We start from the raw sequence: 22,996 nt of genomic DNA, 5'->3' as shown, positions 1-22,996 counted from the left end.
ACACAGACGTATGACGCTACATGAGCTAGCGTTACAGCGTTCACCCAAATTTCATTCAGTTGCAGATATCAAGCGAGCACTTACCGAATGCCGTTACGATTCAGTCCCAGGCGATGATGATATGGTCCTGTATTCATTACGTGTAAGACGGGTGACCGAGTACTTGGACACCCTGCCCAATATGAAGGAATATTTAGACAGAATATATCGTTTTATCCGTACAGGAAGAGATCCAGAAAGTATTGGCGACGCCATGGTTCAAAGAAAAGTCGAGATTCAGCTTATGCTTTTAAAGTTTTTAATTAATTGTTTAATAAGAGAACAAGATTATCCAGAAAAAGATCCAGAAGAAATGAAAGTCCTGACCAAGTGGAGTGACCATATAGCCGAGGGAAGACACAAGACACAGAACAGTATAGAGAGTATGTACAAGAAAATCTGTAAAGAAATAATAAAGTTACATGAGAAACGAGAAGCAACACAAGCAACCGAGAAAGAGAATGACTCTTCTACTGAAGAGGTAGACGACGAGAATCCCTCCAGAATAGCGTATGTAGGTAGAACTAGACTTTCCGACAGACATTCACGTCCAGATTACAAGAAAACTGTTCCTACTCCAGTACCAGAACAATGTTCTCTAGAACAAGTATTCCAGATTACCGATAAAATTCTGAAATCACGAATAGGTTATAGTGAACTTAGTACTATGCATGAACAAGAACTAGCCCGATCAGCAGTCCGATGGACTACTGATTCTACCACTTTTCCAGACGAAATAGTGGCACAAACGTTTCTGAAACTGCCCCCAGCCGAGCAGCGACTGGTGGGTATGTATATGATCCAGCACCTCATCACACTGTATGAGGAACAGCACTCTGATCCAGGTCCGTTGCATGATGTTCTGAACGAGTTACTACAGTACAGATGGAAAGGTCTAGGTACCGATTTAATTAGTGTCATTCTAGAACAGCGCCACAAATATCGAACGTTCCTGAACCCGCATTTTGTTCATGTCTCACCCCCAGAAAGTAAATCATTTTATATAGACAGACAGAATCCGTTACGAGAAGTACACCCAGTTAGGACAACGGGTGGTGATCTAGAACGAGTATTCGTTTACACCCCCATTACAAAGATGGAACTCTTAGAAATGAAAAAGTTAATTCCCTGTCACGACAAAGATCCAGCAGGGTTCCACCGTGAATTAAAAGACATGCTCCGTATGGGAGAATGCACATATCCTGATATCATTAAAATGTTAAAGGTCCTGTTGCCTGCGGGCATATATGAGAAACTCAAAGAAAAAGAGTGGGAGGTGGGAGAGAAAAAGATAGATTGGACAGCTCTAGAAGCTGAAGATAACACACGTGTACCCGGTACCGGTCTTGGGGATAAATGTAAAGAATTGCCCGAGTTATTGATACAAGTTTTGCCAAGATTACTAGCCACGAAAAAGGAAGACTGGGATGCTATCTCAGCCTGCAAACAGAAACAAGACGAAGATACTAGTGATTTTTATTCTAGATTCGAGAAATGTTTTATTATTAACAGTGGTTTGAAAACAAGTAGCGAGTCATACCCTCATCTTTTTGTTACTAAACTAGTCGAGAATTCAAGCCCGCAAGTTAAAAATCGAGTTCTGAAAGTCGAAAGTACCTGGCAAGCTAATACTCCGTCACAGATGCTCCAGTATCACCAGAATAGAATCAGAGAAGAGCAAGAACACGAAAGGAGACGTATGAAAGACACAAAAATGAAAGTATTAGTTGCACAATCTGTTCCCCAAGACAGTCAGAAGAGGGGTACGAATCAAGCCAGTCATCCTGCAGCTCCCGTTAAAGGGACCTGCAATTACTGTAAACAGCCAGGTCATTTTATAAATGAGTGTGCAGTTCTGAAACACAACATAGCTACTGGTAAGACTAAAGAAAGACCACGTCCGCCTAGACAAGAACAAGTTTCACAGACTTCCCATTTACCACAGAATGCACAACAGACAGTTACAACACCGCAGCCTATCGCTGCAACACAACACGTTACACAGCAGATGTACCAGTACGCACAGTCCGAGTATCCAGAATATCAGCCATATTCATGAAACAGCCTAGAGAGGGAGGTTGGCTTGCCTCTCATCGAGATACCTGTAGATCAAGAGGGTCCCTATGTACACAGTCAAGTATTAGGGAAAGACAGAAAGTTTCTGATTGATACAGGGGCAAGTAGGACTACAATCAGTCATGACGAGGTTCCAGGGGCTCCGCTCTCAGGCTCTAGAAATGTTTCCCTTGGATTTTCAGGAAAGCCAATTGTTAACGAGATTTCGAAACCAGTTACTCTAGAAGTTGGTCCATTGTCCCGAACTACTGATTTTTTACTCACGAAGTCATGTCCAGAAAATTTGTTAGGCATCAAGACATTAAAAGAATTAGGTGCAGTAATTTGCTGCTCCCCAGAAGGAGTACGATTGTTTTTACGTGACTTTAAAGGTCACTATGTATTACGTGATTTTGATCCAAGATTACTGAATGTCCTGCAGCATCTATGGGCACAAGGTCCAACTGATGTTGGTTGTATGCACGTCACACCCCACCGTGTGACTCTGAAACCAGGTATAGTTTTGCCACGAATCAGACAGTACAGATTGCCACCTGAGGCTGTAGCAGCCTTATCCAAAATTATTGACGAGCTCATTGCCCAAGGAGTGGTTGTAGAAACTGACTCCAATGTATGTAATTCACCTATCATTCCAGTCATGAAACGTACTGATCCAAATGCACCTCCAGTATATCGATTAGTGATTGACCTTCGAGAACTTAATAAATGTATCATTCCTCAGTACCCAGTAGTCCCAGATATTTCTTCCCTATTGACAGCCATTGATTCTGAAGCTACGTTCTTCACAGTTATCGATCTCAAGAATGCATTTTTCAGTGTCCCCATTCATCCAGACAGCCAGTTCCTTTTCAGATTCTGTTTAAATGGAAGGAGCTATAAATTCACACGAGCTCCTCAAGGTTTCACAGAAAGTCCTAGCATTTACAGTCAAGCACTCAAGAGACAACTAGACAATATTCACATGCCAACTGACACTGCCCTGCTCCAGTATGTCGATGATCTACTGATCACAGCCCGTTCTGAACGTGATTGCGAGCGTGCGTCACTTACAGTTCTGTATTTCCTAGCCGAGATGGGGCACAAGGTGTCCCCTTCGAAGCTTCAATTCTGTGTCCAGCAAGTGGTCTACTTAGGACACTTACTGTCCAAGAGGGGTAGGCAGTTGACACCTGACCGTATCCAGTTAATAGCATGTCTTCCACAGCCCAAGACCCAGAAGGAGGTACGAGCTTTTATCGGCCTCACTTCTTATTGCAGACAATGGATTCCTCAGTATGCATTTCTAGCCAAGCCACTGATACAGTTAACGACACAGGAGGCAGCCGTATCGACTGTCCTCCCTTGGACATCCGAACATACGCTTGTTTTTAATGAATTAAAGAAAGCTTTATGCCAAGCACCTGTTCTAGCAACACCGAACTACAGTAAGCCTTTTACACTTTTTGTCACAGAACGTGATGGTACTGCATTATCTGTTCTCACACAAGATCAAGCAGGACAATACTAGCCCTGTGCTTATTTTTCTAGCACATTAGATCCAGTAGCCCAGGCTCTGCCTGCGTGCCTCAAGTCAGTTGCAGCCACAGCTCTAGCTATCAGACAAAGTGATTCCATAGTGTTAGGACACTCCCTGACAGTACAAGTTCCACACTCCGTGGAAGTTCTTTTAAACAGAACCCAGACTCAGCACTTGACTATTGCACGTTTAACAGGTTATGAACTGACACTGTTCCAGCCACACATAGAAATCAGACGCTGCAACGTTTTAAATCCTGCAACACTGTTACCGTCAGTTATTTCAAATCCTGCCACACATGACTGTGTGGAAGTTGTTAATACCATGACAAAGCCAAGACAAGACTTGACAGATATTGCGTTACCTGATCCCGACCTGACACTTTATGTGGATGGTTCATGTATGAGAACAAGTACAGGAGAACTAGTAGCCGCGTATGCAGTGACTACTGAAACCGAAGTTATAGAGACACATCGTATTGACACCCTGTCTGCTCAAGCAGCAGAGCTAGTCGCTCTGACCCAAGCCTGCATACATGCCAAGAACCTGAAAGTAAACATATATACAGATTCACGTTATGCATTCGGAGTCGTACACGACTTCGGAGTGCTCTGGCAAGAGAGAGGTTTCATGACTTCTCATGGAACCAAGATTCAGCATGGTCTCCTCATTCAAGCTCTGTTAGATGCAATACATTTACCGACAGCTATCGCCATTATGAAGTGCAAAGCACTGTCAGGATTGGACTCAGGTCAGGCAGCTCTTCGCAGATTCCCTCCATCAGCAAGTATTCCCCCCCTTCTCTCAACTGGACTTTTCTAGTGGCGACTTATCGTTGCGCCTTGGAACACTCACTTCCTTGTTGCCATTGTCAGGGGACCAGTTAGCGTTCTAGTGTTTTCCTTAGAACGCCGTCTCTGTGACTTGGAGCGCGAGCGTTCTAAAAACGGCGCACTTCAACGGTATTATCCCTGAGAGGCGAACGTATTCTTTCGCGCTCTCTGTCATAGTATTTATTCATAGCTAAAGTAAGTTTTCAGTCAGGATAGGTGTTTCCTTAGTTCCTATCACCTTCCTGAGCATTTTCCTAGAGTTCGGCGGCTTTCTCGGCTGCTCCCTTCCCTCACGTTTCATTCGCTTGAGCCTCTCGGACTTTAGCGAGGCATTCCCCTTTCCTTCAGCCTAGCTAGCAGTTCACCGCCCCTTTGTCCTCACGCTTCGAAAATTGGTGTCTTCACCTGGGCGCCTGGAGCGACTTGCCTGGAGCGACTTCCTCATTCTTCAGTCAGCTGTTGCCTGTGCGCTGAGTGAGTCAGAGACCAGATCCTGCAGAGCTGTCAAGCGACAAGCAGCCTCCTGTTGGTGAGCTCGAACCAGTTTGGTTTATTCTTGAACTGTATTCCAGTTGCTGAGTTTCAGTGTTCTTATGCTATTTGAAGACTTGCGCTTGTAGTCAGCCATAAACTCCCATTGCCTTCTTGGAACTCCCTGTTTGAACAGTCGGAGAAAATTGTCAGGAGCAACTACTCTAATTCAAGGACAGTTCTTCATGTAGATGAAAATATATATATATATATTCTTGTGTACCTCCAACTTCTCCTGTGCAGCGGGACAGTTCACTATCTTCAACTTCTCCTGGTCAACTGGTCAGTTCTTCAATCTTCACCGAAACAGTAAAGATATAAGGTCTATCAGAGAGCAGCAAAAGCTCACATTCCCACAGGTAATTGAGGTTAGGTGTTCTAGGAGAGAGTTTAGGAACCAGGGTATTGAGAGGTCAGAACTTAGTAATGTTGTCCTTATGTTTTACAGAATAATCTACATCATTCCTTGAGCGGGAGAAGATATTTGTGTGAGCAGTCTCTCTGTTTGTTATCCACTTCCCCTTTCCCTGTTATCACTGTTGCAAGAGAAATCCGGCACAGTGGTGAAGGGGAATTGGGAGCTTAGCATCTCCTTGGGTCTGATACTCCAGCGGAGCCAGAATCTTCAGGTACCTTCTGACAAGCACATACGAAAGTCACTGATATTATTTCTCTAGCCGATCGAACAGCTAAGCTTACAGCTCAGACTCCAGACATTTCCGACATTCCAGTTAACACTCCAGAACAGACAACATGTATGACAGTTAAGGACCCTACACAAGATGTCATAGATATCTAGTCACATGCTACTCCCGATGAAATCAAGAAATGGTCCGAACAAGGAGGGGTCCAGACAGATCAAGGATGGTTGACGAAGGGAAAAGCCACATGGTTTCTCCCCGACTCAATGGTTCAAGTCATTATTAATACCGCACATAGTCCTGCACATTTAGGAGAAAAAGCCATGTTAGACAGTATCCAGAACATTTGGTTTAACAAACATTTACGAGCTGCAGCCAAGCAGAAAGTCCGTACCTGTATGATATGTTGTCAGTTCAATCCAGGTAAAAGTGTCCCGGTGGAACAAGGTGGATTCCAACCTCCTGACCACCCTTTTGAAGTCCTCCAGATGGATTATATTCAGATGGAGCGATGTCGAGGTTTCAAGTATGTCCTCGTAGTTGTATGCGCTTTGTCCAGATGGACAGAGGCATATCCAGTCCCAGATTACACAGCTGCGACCACTGCCAAGCAGTTGGTTCGTGAATTCTTTCCCTGCTATGGACTCCCTAGGGTCGTGTATTCAGATAACGGCCAGCCATTCTCATCCGAGTTAATGAAACATGTTTCCCTTCTGTTAGGGTACCAGTGGAAGTTCCATTGTGTGCGCCATCCCGAAGCAGCCGGTCTCGTAGAGAGACATAACCAGACATTAAAAATCCGCATTGCCAAAGTTTGTAAAGAGAAAGGTGTAGACTGGCTCGTAGCTCTGCCAGTTGCCCTATTTTATATGCGCATGGTTGCACATTCCAGATCAGGTCTGTCCCCGTATGAGGTCGTATTCGGCCGCCCCCCAAATATGTGGGGTACACCTAGACCCCGCAGTATTACAGATGTTTCCAGTAATATGCTGACAGATTACGTAGCTTCCTTGATGTCTGCCCTACACTCTTGTCGTTCACAGGTTGCCGCCGCATTTCCAGACAATACTGAAGTAAAACCGCATGAGGTCATTCCAGGCGACCTCGTCCTGGTGCGGAATTTTGATCGTTCAAGTCCACTGGAGCCCCGTTGGAAGGAGCCACGGATGGTCTTACTAACAACGAGGACCGCCGCCAAGTTGGAGGGCCGCAAGGGATGGGTCCATCTGTCCCACATCAAGAAATTCCATGGATTGAGTGAAAAAACATTTGCCAAGAACATTTCTAAGGACTTCCTAAAAATTGACTCTGAACTCAAGCCTCCCCTGTTAGAGGAAACTCCGCAGCAGGAGTATAAAAAGAAACTCAGGTCTAATAAAATAAGTCAGCCAGTTTAATTGTCTAAGTCCCTCTCGGGTGAAACGGTTAGACAGGTTTCTGACATGTATGAGATAGACCCCCATAGTGAGAGAGTTAGTCAAAACTCTATCAAATGTATCATTGTTCTAAGTTTTCTGCTATTTTTGAGTTTAATGGTTACCTGCACAAGTTATGCATTACATTTATGTTTTCCAATTTCTCATGTAAATAAGTATTCTAATACTACAGTAGAGCACACATTTAGTGATCTGCCTCCTCATGAGCTATCCTATCGTCTTGCTATGCATAACAATACCTTTATCAGAATGTTACACTATTCACACCAGACCAGCAATGCCACTAATTGTTGGGTGTGTGGTCGACTCCCCCCTTTCCAGACACCGAAGGGAGTTCTACCACTCTTTCCTTATCCGTTTTCACATAATGGTTCGTGTGGAGCATGGTCCACGTTAACGTCATCCTCAACTGATATGTCCCTTCTGAATAGAACATGTTTCCCAGACAAGCAAGGTCTCTCCCATAGAACAGGGTTAGATCTAGAAAATGAAGTATATAATTTAGGTAATTATTCCTCGAATTTCATGGTCCTGAATGTTCAGTCCGATACTACTCCAGATTTGCCTGCTATTTCAGTACTACCAGTCAAAGGCGAATTATGTGTCAGAAAGAATGGTTCCGCACATGTAGGACATAGTGATTGTACTATTATTGTCAAGTATAGTGACAGTGGGAAATCTATTTTCAAAGCCTCACGTCATTCTTATTTTGTTTGTGGTCAGACCGCATATGTTCGTCTGCCCCTCAATTGGGATGGAACATGTTACATTGCCTTCCTACTGCCACCAGTTTTTCTAGCCCCATCTGATTATCATAGAAACACACATCTAGTACACATTAGACATAGAAGGGAGATCGAGTCCCCGATTGTCGATCAAACTGAAACTACTCTAGAACAATATCAAGACTTCAATAAAGGTTTCTTCTTCTTTATAGGCCCTGTCCAGAATAGTAAGTTAATACGTAGGTTAACAAGAACCCTTGAAGCAGTAGTGAATGAGACTACTTCTGCTCTAGGTAACTTAACTGAAGAGCAATCTGCTATGCGTTTTGTCGTGCTCCAAAATCGTCTCGTTCTTGACGTCATACTGGCCGATAGAGGAGGAGCATGTAGAGTCATCGGATCTAGTTGCTGCATTTTCATTCCTAATAACGCGCCGTCTGTTTATTCAGCTATAACCAGACTTCATAAAATTGCCCATCAGTTACACCAGAATCCAGGCACCTGGACATGGTCCGGTTGGCTCTGGAGTATAATTTCTGCCTGGGGATGGAAAGTATTGTCATTCCTAGGTATAGCAGTAATGATCATATTCAGTTGCTGCCTCTGTTTACAATGTGGCCCTGCGATTTGCGGCATTTGTGCTACATCCTGTATTCCTAGTCCTAGGTCCCGTTCCAAGACAATTCGAGACGAGCAAATGATTCTATATGAAATGATAGATGGTATCATGAATATTGATGTTTCCTGATGGAAACGTAGTGACAAGGAGGGAATGTGGAAAAGTAAATTTTGCCATGTTCTGTGTCCCTACGTGTTCCACATCCTAAGTTATATGTGCATGATTAATATGCATATGTATCCCCCTATGATAGATTAAAGACGCAATTATAGTTGTGTCCAACTCTAGTATGCCAGTTTCCAGGTCTCGTGAAAGCAACGAATATCAGGTCTATGTAAACCTATGTTGCCACGTTTTACAGTGTGCACGTTAATTCAGTAAAAGTCCCCGTTTCTAGGCCTCAAAAGGGCCCGGACACCAGATTCAGCTCCTGTCTCCTGAACCCACTCCGAGGAGCGATGCAGCCCCCACCTGCATCCCTGACCCTTCACTTACTTCCTGCCTCACAGTGCCCGGCTCGGCCTGGCTCTGCCTGCCAGTCTGCCAAGAGTATGTTATGCTTCTAGTTATCAGTCCAGCCCTCCCTCTCTGCATTCCTAAGCTACTGAATCGCATCAATAGTTTCAGTCATAGTCTAGCCTCTCTGTCTCCATGTTAGAGAAATACTGTATTAATATTCATAGAATATTCCTCGCACACACAATATATGTAGAATAATGTATGCACCAGCCTTAGTGTCAAGTAGCCTTTGCCCTGATAACTTTTGGATTCTATCAACATGTTCTCTAAACATCAGATACCAGATATGGTTAGGTACATGTCGCTCTGACTCCGCAGACTTTAGTCTCCTCTTCTAGTGCAGAAGTCATAGCCCCCAGTTCTCCCTGGTAATACGTCATTGCCTGTTTGCGCGCACCACTAGGTCAGAGGTCCAAGCTCCTCAGGTAGCCCCCTCCATGTTTCCGCCCCATTCATGACACTTCTGTGACGTTCATACTACATGTCTATGTACACGCCTCTTGTTACACCCACTTTCTACCTTATCTTTCGCGACTGCTACAAGACACGCCCACTGCTACGCCTACTGTATTGAATATAATGCAATTGTTTTAGTATATATATGTTGTGCACTGTTATGTTTTCTCCATTATTCCACTATTCCCCTGCCCCCGGCAGCTGCCATCCTATTCCCATGCAGGCTGTCCTGTTCCAGTCCTTTATGCCTGATTAAAGCCTGTGACTCAAGATACCTCGAATCTTGTCTCTTATTTATTGAGCTATCTGTTTATATTGTATCCAGTCAAAAATAGATCCGGTAATTAATTATTTATTTACCACACTAGTTCTTCATAGGATTTTTCTATGATTCTGGCAATTTCAGCTGGTTGGTCTGCTATATCTGTTTCTTTTAACCTTTGGCGGATCGCCACATTTGCTGCTTCTCCCTTTATGTTGGCTAGTAATATTGCAGAGACCTGCTTGAAGTCTTTCAGTAATTTCATACCGAGGGTTAAAGCGGGTTCTGGACCGTATTCATCTTGAATTTGTTTTAGCACATCTGGTATTACTGACATGGATGGTACACCATGTGTTTTTGTGTAAATGGAAGCAAAGACTGTTCTCCAAGTGTCACAGTCCTCCACGTGTGGTGCGATTCCCATAGGAAGACAGATAGTCAGAATCCTGTGTTTTTCCACCGGGGTGGTGTCTGGAAACACGCCTCTATTTGAGTGATTTTTTGTGCTAGCCAGAAAGGTATTTGTTCCCGTTTTGCGGGTACTTTACCTAGACAGGACTGTATGTTCTGTGGTGTAATTTTATTTGTGTTCCCCTGATGAGGGGTCAGCTGTGGAATTTTAATTGCTGGTTGGACCGTTAAAGTCCGCATTACATATTGGACTAATTGTCTATGTATTTTTATTAATTGTTTTAGCTGTGCTAAAAGATCTGCTGCAGACATTCCTTCAATGTCTGGATGTGGTGTGTATCCAGCTGGGACCGGCCACGTCGCTCCTGGTCTACCTAGTGGACCGAGCCTGGTGATGTGATTATTATGTTTTAGGGCGCCATTAAACAAGAGCAGGTGCTCTTGGAATTTGAGTGGTATTTCCACCTCCTCAAAAGGAGTGTACTCATCAGGAGGTTCCTCTGTTTTGTAATAGTGGAACTCCTTTGTTACAGCGTTTGCTGCTGGAAAGTTTATCCATGAATAGAATACCTCTGTCTGCCGATATTCGTGTGCCTCAATTACGAATATGACTGTACCACCTCTTGGTGTCAGTCCATTTTTTATAAGTTTTAAAGTTATAGATTTCCTTATGTTGACCGGGATGAGTATTATATCCGGGTCATTTTCCTGCAGAGTATTATCAGCTGCTAGGAGTTCAGCTGCTATTCTAGCTGTCTCCCTTTCTTCTTCACTGTCTGTCATTTTACCGACAGGAAGGTTATTCTGTTTTGTTTACAGATCAGGTTTCCACGGAAACAAAGATTAGATGCACAATATTTTGGAACAGTGTATCCTTCAACGTTGAATAAACCAAGAACCATACATAGGAGTCTCCTCCTGCGAGGTTTGGCGGATATAACCTTTCACCCACTCCAGACGTCTTTGGAGAATTATGGGAAAAAAGGGGGTCTGTGTGAAAAAGCACGACTGAGTTACTCTAATGTCTTGCGTTAGTTTTATCGCCTTTCCAAACGTTTGGGAGCCATGTAGTGTAGTTCCTATTATCCCAATAGGCTCTGCGCATTGGAATAATACCTTCAATAGTATAGACCTAGGGCAGAGGTTAACTAGGTCTTCTACTGACGATATTAGACTTAAAGTTTTGTGTTTGCCAGCTAGCTCAGAGTTCACTAGAAACTTTCTCGAATAGGCAAGGAGGGTTTTAACCTCCCTGGATAGACAAGAAGGGATTTAGTTTCTGACAACCATAGAACATGACAACTTTGCTCTCCCCTAATCAAGAGTGTATCTCTAGAGTCGTGTGAAAACAAAAGACAACTTATTTTCCTCAGTCAGTACGTGCATTCTTAGTTTCACCAGATTGTAGAGAAAAGGAAGAGACGGGCGTGTTCAATAAAAGATGGTATTTATTGATCAGTCTCTTTTCTCGTACAAGAGAAATGGATCGCTACTATTGTAATACTTAGAGTTGAGTAAAGTGCATATAGTAAAAGCAGAATTAGAAAGTAATACTGTAAAATCATTGATATGGTTTCTAAGCCATATGATGTTTTAAAATGGATAAAATAGATACATACATATATACATTGGCTAATCGTACTCAACTGGTGCTTCTAACCACGCCTACCCCAGTGTACCTGACCTAAGCCTAATACGTGGGCGGGAGTAGATAAGTAACAGTTTAAGTTTAGTTTGTTTTGCCAAGGGACTGACTCAAGAATTATCTGTAAGGGGTTATTCAGTTCTGTACCTGAGTTCTAGAATGGTGGAGGGCTGGTATCTCGTATCCCAGGTCTCGATATTCCAGCTGCCTGCGAGGGCTGCTTGGAAACGCCGGAGCTGGATTTCTCGGCAGGAGAAAGGCAGCGTCTCTCTCTCAGCGCGTCAGGAAGGCGGGGCAGCGCCTGTGGGCTTCGCTCTCTGCTGGGCTCCTCGGCAAGTCTCGCTGCTCCAATCTCGTCCCCACCGCGTGTGTTTGCTTAAGGCAATGTCGGTAATATTTATACCTGAAAGGTGCCGAGATTGACGTAAGGATGGACATATATACGTCAATAAGGATGTCATACGAACGGGTTCGTTCGCACATTCTTTACTGAAGTTCTCGGTGAAATCAAAACAATGGCTACGGGAAAATCCCAGGTCGCGGTAGGTTTGATTTGTTTTGAGAACTCCGTATGCCTTATCAGGGGCTGGAGGAATAGTGCTTGCCTAATTAGATGGCATGCGTTATGACCTAATCAGATAACGCGCTTCTGTGCCTTGGTGTGGCTCAATCAGATAACGGTTTTTGCACCGTTGGATGGCTGCTAGTTAATTATTAACCAAACCAGGGTCAGGAGTAGGGGGATCGATACAGTACCTATAGAAATACATCACAAGATAGAGGGACGGAAGGGATAGGTGGGAAGGTAACACTCTGTTCCAGACCTGGTGGGAGGGAGGGAGGATGGAAGGGAGGGACGAGGGAAGCGATTATTACAGCCCAGACGGCACAAAGTACTACATTTTCTTTTAGATTAAGCGCATTATGACTCTCTCAAGTCTACGAGCACTTTCGGAGTTTATCCACGTACATAATCTTTTTTTTGCCACAACTTAACACGAATGCAGAGGCTTCTTCGCGCCTACCTGTTGCTTGCTCTGCACCTCTTTCCCCGGTTGATCAGCGGCTCGGCTCTCAGCTGGTCTGGTCTTGGGCTGCGTCCTGGCTCACAGCTGATCACAGATGCTGCACAAGTTGGTGAGTTACAGATGGCTCCAAAAAACCCACCCAGATCGACCAGGACAAACAAAACTAACAATGAGGTGGTACCAACGAGTGAAGGAACAACTATATCACAAGTCCCCACATTCCATGGAAAATTGAGAGAGGGGGCTCTTCCTACAGGGATTACAGCCACTACTGATAAGGCAGGAGATAAGGCAGTAGAAACCGTGCTATCTCCAGGAGGGGGAGTTGGTGCTGCTATCCCCTCTTCAGCTTCCATAGTACACGGTAAGAAAGTTCTGCGACCTCCGATCCCTCTTGTACCTCTGCCCTTACCCTTATCAGCTCCTGCAAAAGACAGTAGCATTAAAATTGGCACAAATGACACAAATAAAGTTACTAATGCTACCAATGGCATTAACGCTAAACCACTGAAAGGGGGAAAGAGCGTAGTGGAGCTTGAGGGAAACTTAATCAATATGGTTGTCTATACTGAAGCTACAGAGGGGTCTCTGGAGGGGGGTTCTACAGAAGAAATAGAAGGAGAAACAGTTGCTACTACTGTGATGTATTCCTATAGGTTCTGAATCGATCCCCCTATTCCTGACCCTATTCTGGTTAAACTAACCAACAAGTTAACTAGCAGTCAGCCCATGAGGCAGAAAACCCCCATGATGCAGATACCGTTATCTGACGCAGTCACACTACGGCACAGGAACGTGTTATCTGATTAGGTCATAACGCTTGCGATCTAATTAGACAAGCGATATTCCTCCAGCCCCTGATAAGGCATACAGAGTTCTCATAACAAATCAAACCTATGACAACCTGGAAAAACTGTGAGGCCATTGTTTTGATTTCACAGAGAACTTCAGCAAAAGAATGTGCTAACGAGCAAGTCGTATGACATCCTTATTGACGTATCTATGTCCATCCTTACGTCAATCTCGGCACCTTAAAGGTATAAATATTACCGATCTTGCCCTATGCAAACACACGCGTGGTGACAAGACGGAGCAGCCATACTTGCCGAAGCCCAGAGCAGAGCAGACCCCGCTGGCAGCAGCCCCGCCTTCCTGACGCGCTGAGAACGAGAAGCTGCTTTCTCCTGCTGAGAAACCCAGCACCGGCGCTTCCGGGTAGCCCTCGCAGGCAGCCTGGAATATCGAGACCAGAGAAAGAGATACCATTCCTCATTCATCCTAACTTCCAGGTACAGAACTGAATAACCCCTCACAGAGAATTCTTTAGTTATTCACTTGGCAAAAACAAACTTAACTTAAACTGTAACTTTCTATTCCCACCCACGTATTAGGCTTAGGTCAGGTACACGGGGTAGGTGTATTTAGAAACACCAGTTGAGTACGTTTAGTCAAATGTATATGTGTATGTAATATATTTTATTCATTTTAAACATCTTATGGCTCAGAAACCATATCAATGTTTTTACAGTATTATTTTATACTTCTGCTTTTAATGTATGCACTCTACTTAACTATAAGTATTGCAATAATATCGATCCATTTCTCATGTATGAGAAAAGAGACTGATCAATAAATAACACCTTTTTATTGAACACGCCCGTCTCTTCCTTTTCTCTACAATCTGATGAGACTAAGAATGCACGTACTGACTGAGTAAAATAAATTGCCTTTTGTTCACACGACTCTCGAGATTTACTCTTGATTAGGGGAGAGCAAAGTTGTCATGTTCTATGGTTGTCAGAAACTAAATCCCTTCTTGTCTAATCAGGGAAGTTAAGTCCTTCCTGAACATTCGAGAAAGTTTCTAGTGAACTCTGAGCTAGCTGGCAAACCCAAAACTTTAAGTCTAATATCGACAGTAGTAGACCTAGTTAACGTCTGGTCTAGGCCTTTACTATTGAAGGTATTATTCCAATGCGCAGAGCCTATTGGGATAATAGGAACTACACTACATGGCGCCCAACGCGTTTGGAAAGGGCGATAAAACTAACGTAAGACATTTAGAGTAACTCAGTCGTGCTTTCTCACTCAGACCCCTTTTCCCACAATACTCCAAAGACGTCTGGAGTGGGTGAAAGGTTATATCCGCCAGACCTCGCAGGAGGGAACTCCTATGTATGGTTCTTGGTATAGTCAACGTTGAAGGATACACTGTTCCAAAATATTGTGCATCTAATCTCTGTTTCCATAAGAAACCTGATCTGCAAACAAACAAAATAACCTTCTGGACAGTAAAATGTCAGACAATGAAGATGAAAGAGAGGCAGTTAGATTAGCAACTGAACTCGCAGCAGCTGATGCTACCATGCAGGCAGCAGACGAGGATATAATACTCATCCCGGTCATTAAAAGGAGATCTATAACCCTAAAACTTATAGAAAATGGACTGACACCTAGAGGTGGCACAGTCATATTCGTAATTGAGGCACACGAATATCGGCAGACAGAGGTATACTATTCATGGATACATTTTCCAGCAGCAAATGCTGTGACAAAGTACTTCCACTATTACAAAATAGAGGAACCTCCTAATGAGTACACTCCTTTCGAGGAGGTGGAAGTACCACTCAAATTTCAAGAGCATTTGCTCTTATTTGATGGCGCCCTAAAACATAACAATCACATCACCAGGCTCGGTCCTTTAGGTAGACCAGGAGCAACGTGGCCGGTCCTAGCCGGATACACACCACATCCAGACATCAACGGGATGTCTACAGCAGAGCTGTTAACTCAGCTAAAACAATTAATAAAAATACATAGACAATTAGTACAGTATGTGATGCGGACTTCAACAATTCAGCCAGCGATTAAAATTCCACAGCTGACCCCTAACCAGGGGAACACAAACAAAATTACACCACAGAACATCCAGTCTTGCCTAGGTAAAGTACCGGCTAAACGGGACCAAATACCATTCTGGTTGGCACAAAAAATCACCCAAATAGAGGCGGTGTTTCCTGACACCACCGTGTTAGAAAAACACAGGATTCTGACTATCTGTCTTCCAATGGGAATCGCACCACACATTGAGGACTGTGACACTTGGGGTACAGTCTTTGCTTCTATCTACACAAAAACGCACGGTGTTCCATCCATTTCGGTAATACCAGATGTGCTAAAACAAATTCAAGACGAATACGGTCCAGAACCCGCTTTAACTCTTGGTATGAAATTACTAAAAGACTTCAAGCAGGTCTCGGCTATATTATTAGCCAACATAAAGGGAGAAGCAGCAAACTTGGCGATCCGCCAGAGGTTAAAAGAGACAGATATAGCAGACCAACCAGCTCAAATTGCCAGAATCATAGAAAAATCCTATGAGGAACTAGGTAGAGATAGTTTAGGTGGAATACCAGTAAAACCGCAACTGACTGAAAGGCCTGAAAAAATATTTTTTAATAATAATTCACCAAAAAAGAACTGGGATGGAAACAAACAATCCAATCATAAAGAAAAGAAATTCCAGTCCAGGGGAAGGTCTCCAAGGCGAAGAGATAAATCTCCAAACCAAAGACAAAGGTCACCCCAGAGTGACCCCTCTGGGAAAAGATATAACCTTAGAAATAGGGATAATATAAAAAAGCCTGATAGATATCAAGACATTGATACACGTCCCTCTCAATCTTTTCAGACTTCCTCGCAGAAATCGGAAAGAAGAGGACGATCAGAACAAAGAGAAGAGCACGCCAAGTCCAAAGACAAGGAACCTGCTCAGCTAAAAAAGAAATTACAATTTCCAAAAAAGAAGGTAGCCAGTATCAAGGTAGTTAACAATGCCGAGAATACTGAGGACACAACTGAAAAACGGGGAATGGGCTCAGACAATGCTAGACAGCGCAGCAGAAGTGAGCATAGCTCGCAAAGTCCTTATGAATCATCTGGAGACAGTGGACACGAATGAATATCTTCAAGTGGAAACTGCGGACACCAGAGTTAGCAAACCTCACAAAATATACAAAATAACATTACGTATAGAGGGAGATAAGACTAGGAAAATAAGGGGACTATTTTGGGATAATCTCTCCAAGGGCTATGACATCCTTCTAGCTGAAAAAGACTGGCCACCAGAGTTTGTTAGGGAGTGCCCTCATGGCGAAGAAATAATTATGCCTGCCTTCTCGAATCACATCCCGATTCATAAAAAATATACACTTGCTAGAAAGTGGGCAGTAGCTCTAGCTCCTGCTTTATATAAAAATCATGTAGGATGGGATGAGGACTCACCTCCTCACAAAATCCAGTTAAAATCACAACCTGCTGCACAAAGGCAGTACCCAATTAAGCAAGAAGCTAAAAAACAGGTAAAAGAAATACTAGATCAGCTAGAATACCAGGGGGTGATTGAAACTTGCACCTCACAAATGAACAACCCTTTGTTTCCGGTCTCCAAACCAGACAATTCATATCGTCTAGTTTTGGATTACCGACACCTTAACACATGTTGCAAAACTTTTGCAGTGCAAAACTCGCATAGTGCTGCACTAATGAATAATATAGTGCGCAAAAAATACAAAACAACATTAGACATCTCTAATGGATTCTTTTGTCAAAATATAGCACCAGAGAGCAGATATTTAACTGCATTCTCAATAAATGGCACTCAAAAACAATTCTGTCGGTTAGCCCAGGGGTACAAGAACAGCCCGGGAGTATTCTCAGCGAGAGTAACAGAATTACTACAAATATATGATGACGAAGCATTATCTTATGTCGACGACATATACTTAACAGATGATGACTTGGATACTCACTTGAAGAGAGTGAACACCATAATACTTGGGTTCGCAGCAGAGGGTTACAAATTCAACTTTAAAAAATCTTCCTAAATTTCGGAAGAACATACATTGCAAATTACGCAGAAAGGGTCAAACCCCTTTATGATCTGATAAACCCAGATTTTAAAAGATCCAATTGGACTCAAATACACACAGAAATGTTGAGATCCTTACAAACAGACATGCTAATTAAAACAAAATTAGAAACACATGATAACACACGCAATCTTGTGATTCGAGTCATCCCAGGAAGATGCGGATTCACATACCTGACCTCTAATGAGGGAGATAAGGTACCAATTGCATTCAAATCACACTTGTACACTAAGGCTGAAATAAAATTTAGCCCAACGGAAAAAATTCTAACTGCAACACAGACAGCTATAGCAAAAGAACGAGCCCTGGCACAAGGTAAACGAATAATAATCATGACACCGATACCAGCCTTAGAGGCTGTAACAAAAGCAAGCATTCCTAATGCTAAAGCGCTCCATCCAAGATGGATACAATGGGCTAACTCTCTTGCTGCAACAGACGTGGCATACGAATTTGATCCCAACTTAAAAACACAAGAATTTCTCCAATATGAATTTGAATGTCCTCCGCCGACCGAAATTCTGCCTCTAGAACATTACGGCTGTATAATATATACAGACGGATCAGCACAACCCGCAGTAGGGGGTAAACAAGCTTACAGTGCTGCGTGTGCGATTGTTAAAGGTCGCTGGCACGAAGGGAAATTTAAACCAACCCTCACTAAAACACAATCTCTAGGAGATTGTACAGCTCAGCGAGCTGAACTACAAGCATTCAAGATGGCGCTTGAAAATACCGATCGAGAATTCCCCACACTCATAGTGTGCGATTCGTATTATTGCGTTCAGTCTTATAATGAATACTTGCAGATCTGGCTTCAGAATGGTGGCACAATCAAGCATAAAATGCTCTGGGAACAAGTAGTTCTATTACAAAAAGAACTACCAAAGACTCACGTGATACATACACTGAGTCATCAACGTGGTGGCGTTCACGTTGCAGGGAATTCATTGGCTGATGAGGCCGCGAAGGCAGCTGTACAAACGGCTTCCGTAGCTGCCATCACTCGGTCAAAAACAAAAATAGACAGCGAAATATTACAAGCTGTCAGCGCTTCAGAAAAGAATTCGATAGAACCACTCCCGAAAGGCTTTCCAGTAAAATACTCATACATAACTGATGCAAACAATGTTCCTTTTGCTCGAATCCCTGGAGTGGGGGATAGGGCAATTCCAAACACGGAACATAGGTTAGGACTAATAATAGCGGCACACGAAGGGCTTGCTTCTATACATGCTGGCGTCTCAGCTACAGTATCATTATTAAAGCAGAGATACTGGTGGCCACAAATGAGAAGACAAACAAGGAACTATGTTCTAGAATGTGAAATATGTCAAAAAATGAAAGTATCAACGGTGAGACGTCCAGCCCAGACGCCCCTTCTAATCTCGGATAAACCATTAGCCTGTGTTTATCTGGACCACTGCGGTCCCTTACAAAGGGATGGTAACTATAAATATATCTTGGTCGCAGTGGACTCATGCACGAGATTCATATGGATGTGGCCCCAGCGAACGGCTGACGCCAGAACTGTTATAAAAGATTTGCGAGTCTTTATCGGCACATACGCAATTGGCATGCTGCATTCGGACCACGGACCTGCTTTTAGCTCTAGAGCTTATAAGGAGGCCATGGTCGGCATGGGCGTGAATTTGCGGTACTCTTGTCCATTTCACCCTGAGGGGAACAGAATTGTTGAAAGAAAAAACCGTGACATAAAGCAATCTATAACGGCAAAGGTATTAGGTTCGGGAGCTGGGTGGGTCAAACATCTAATAAGTGTCCAACGTAGTCTAAATAACTTGCCAAGAAATTCTCTGAAGGGATTCAGTCCGTACGAATTATTATTCGGAACTAGGATGTTAATCTCTGACCTTGACAGTCAGACTTCAGTGGTGAAAGAAAAAAGCTTTGATATCAAAGACCGTTTGGCTATTTTGCAGGACTTAAACAAAACAAGAAAAGACCTGAGCAACATAAAGTTGAAACAACAGCCAACAACCACTGAAGAACCACCACCTGTCCCAGCAAGACCTGTCTGGATTCCAAAAGTCGGGGATCTAGTCAGGGAGAAGATCGCGGTAAAGAAGGAATTTGGGCCTTCTTACAGAAAAGCAGTTCCTGTCTTGTCTGTCAACGGGACAAGATCAGTTGTACTACCGCCACTTGCTGGTAAAAAGGAGAACCGAGTTGTATCCATCGACCTGGTAAAACCACAATCATGTGGCCGATAACAAACAGTAGGCCAAGTGGGCTCCCAATGAGTAGCAGAACACCAAGGTTTGCTACCAGTACAGAGGTCCTATCAAAGAGGCTCATCACATTCGAAACGCCTACAGAAGAACAACAAGGACTATGCAACAATGCAATGGAACTTAGACCTCTGAAAACCCAAATAAAAACATTTAGCAGAGACACACCAATCTATAATGAAGTACCAAGTGAAAATGCAAGAAACAGAAATCCTGAAGCAATTGGAACAATTGACAGAACTGCATCCGGCTACTTCATAAACTTCGATGATTCCTCTGAAGGCTTCAGTGAATCAAAGACACAGCCATCACCAGAAACCTTTAAAGACAAAGCTAAAGAACTTTTGAAACAACTGAAAGAAACGTATCTGATTTCCCCATGGATTGAATTTTGGGTGGGTTTTGGTGCATTTAGCCTCATACTTTGGCTCATCATGGTACTTACTTTGGGACGCTTCATTGAGGGAAAATATGCTAAAATGGACACAGCAAGTCAGAAAATCAACTTGATCCTCAAACCACACACATCTTCACACGTCGAGAAAAGAGAACTTTCTTCAGCCAACTTCACAGCCAATCCTATACCGGGTGGGGTAGCATGGGACAACACTGACTATGAAATTTATGGTCCGGTCGAGATCCTGAAATATCCACACCAAATTAAGATCTCCTTGAGTGACTTTGTGAAACCGAGCTCATTTGCTGATGATTGGGACTTCGAAAGCATTAATAATATGATGTCTGACTTAGTAATGTCTGCTAAATTTACCAAACATGATTATTTGCAGGGTTCTACAAATTATGATAGTATATATTGCTATAACCACTATGGTAACCATTTTCTACATAGATCTGCACAACCTAGAAATTTTTTAAATTATAATCAATGGGAACATTGTGCTACACCTCCAAAAGGGAGCTCAAGAACCGTTTATGACAAATATTCATACTTTTCAGGTTTTAACACAAGCAATGCTGAAACATTTTATTTTAAATTGTCAAACAAGACAGGGACAAAGACCATGATAACCAACACAAAATTGATATATTCAGATTCATTCTTCGAACAAATGAATACTTTTGGTTTTGATTATTGGGACAAAATGTTGAATTGAAAAGTGTTTGGGGTACAAAAGAATGGCAAGTACAGGGTATAGAATCACTATTTAGAGCCTGCATGATCCCAGAACAAATGATATTTTTAAATGATACTATTCAACAAACCACCTGTCTTGGCTTAGCCAAAATCAAAGACCTAAATAAACCGTCTATTCCAAAGCCAACAATGTTTAGCAATAGCTCTGATACAGATGAAGAGATAGACTTACACCATATATTAAACCAAAACAGAACACATCCTGATTGGAAACAATGGTTGATCTGGCCCACAGATACTAATAACTGTCAAGACAGATTCCTGAATAAAACACAGGGGTTCAAAATGACCAGGCCAGACCCTAGATATCCCCAAAGACATCACCCAGGGATAATAACCACCTACCGTGTGGGCAAATTGTGCCTTCAATGGCTTCAAACTTCCACACTGGCAGAAATTAAGCAACACCTAACTTTACTTACTGATGGTGCTGACTTGCGTGATTTCATAATGGGACCACGCAAACAGCGTCAACAGCGTTTCATAGCAGCCTCTGTATATGCAGCATACAATGAGGCCTGGAAGGTTACTCAAATTGAAACAGCAGAGAGAATACGGGAAATTGACCGTATTAATTTGGAAAAATCACTTTCTGTAGTGGACAATGGGTTAATGACTCTGTCCTCCAGAATTTTTTCTTTGGACAGCATTGTGTCTTCAGCAATCGACATATTATCGCAGGAGTTACTGTTGCTACAACAGGGTCAGTCGCAATTGCGTTCTATTGTACAGCTTGGCTGGACGTTACAAAATCTGCGTTCAGGCTATGTGCCTTGGCGTTTAATCAACACAACGTCACTATTCCAAATCTTTAACCTTACTGATAGACAAATCAGTATGGCACAAAAGGGTGCTGATTATACAATCTTGAGCAATGAAAAACTCGAAAGATTACCAGTGACAATGTCAGAACGACCTGTCAGTGAATGGATAATACATGGAATCATAAATATTCCAATCTCAACCTTCAGGTTTCAATACTGCCAAAAATATATACAGGCTGGCATGTACGAGAAATTGGGAAAGGGGTACATTAAAACAACATGGAACCTGCCCTATTCACATGCATGTGTCAGTAATAAAGGACAGAAAGTGTTTCTTAGTGGCCATAATTGTGCAATGTCACTAAGCGGCACGCTTCTGTGTAACGGAATTAGTTTGCATGGAGCCTGTGAAGGGAATTCATACAACCTTTCATGTCACCAGCAAGGCACACCTCCAACAGAGATAGAACCATTCTTTCAAAGACTCTATAATGGGAGTTACATTCTAATTGTAGATCGCAGATGTTGTAGTCTTATGCCCGGGACTCCTTATCTCGTAACTACGACTGCGAAGGTCAAGTGCTGTGGACGCTCATTGTTCCCCAGCTCCTTTCCAGACAGGGAGGCAAGGGCATGGCCCAATTTGAAAATTACTTCTATTCGAATAGATACTTTAAGCAGAATGAAAACAGTGCTTCTTCAGACGCCTACAAGGCTCACGTCATCAAAAGAAACGTATGATCTACAAGTCGCAAGGACGACTGCAGAGATACATTCATTGTTATCAACTAATTCCCCCATACATTTCGCGGAAATCCTTAATGAAATCTTAAATATTTCTGATACCACTGGGGTCTCAAAGGTATTTAAGACAGTATTTTCGATGGCATTAACACCATTCAAAGCCATACTGCGTATTTTTCCAGATTTCGTCCATTCGATTTTTGGCGGACTTCCCCTGATCCTGGGACTAATTGCAGGAATCCTATTCTTAGTCCTTATTTTTCGTTATGGCAACCCATGTCACAGACAAAACTCTTGCGACAAGGGAAGAAACAATCCTAGCCATTGGATACCGGGACCGGATATCAAAAATCCTGGGACTCTCCCGGCTTAGAGACCTGAACATGACTTGGTTTCTATCATTTCGACCAAT

At 43.0% G+C, this 22,996-nt stretch overlaps 2 protein-coding genes across 2 annotated transcripts; both read left to right on the top strand.

The window, feature by feature from the left end:
• The first annotated feature begins 835 nt into the window (after positions 1–835).
• Positions 836–2,098, top strand: LOC147666037 (uncharacterized). The gene has a single exon (XM_086949313.1). The coding sequence runs from the start codon at positions 836–838 to the stop codon at positions 2,096–2,098; it is 1,263 nt and encodes a 420-aa protein (XP_086805439.1).
• A 12,935-nt stretch (positions 2,099–15,033) lies between these two features.
• On the top strand, positions 15,034–16,698 carry LOC147666036 (uncharacterized). Its single transcript, XM_086949310.1, has 2 exons — positions 15,034–16,152; positions 16,216–16,698. The coding sequence occupies exons 1-2, from the start codon at positions 15,034–15,036 to the stop codon at positions 16,696–16,698; spliced, it is 1,602 nt and encodes a 533-aa protein (XP_086805436.1).
• Positions 16,699–22,996: the final 6,298 nt, after the last annotated feature.

This window comes from Lissotriton vulgaris, unplaced genomic scaffold (genome assembly GCF_964263255.1).
Source record: "Lissotriton vulgaris unplaced genomic scaffold, aLisVul1.2 SCAFFOLD_303, whole genome shotgun sequence".
Lineage (NCBI taxonomy): Eukaryota > Metazoa > Chordata > Amphibia > Caudata > Salamandridae > Lissotriton > Lissotriton vulgaris.
The sequence above is the reverse complement of the archived record's forward strand: the minus strand, read 5'-3'. Positions and strand labels throughout refer to the sequence as shown.

Coding starts and splice junctions, on each gene's coding strand:
- LOC147666037 (XM_086949313.1), top strand. CDS start 836: ATGATCCAGCACCTCATCACACTGTATGAGGAACAGCACTCTGATCCA.
- LOC147666036 (XM_086949310.1), top strand. CDS start 15,034: ATGTCAGACAATGAAGATGAAAGAGAGGCAGTTAGATTAGCAACTGAA. Junction 16,153..16,215: donor ATAGTTTAGGTGGAATACCA/GTAAAACCGCAA, acceptor TCACCAAAAAAG/AACTGGGATGGAAACAAACA.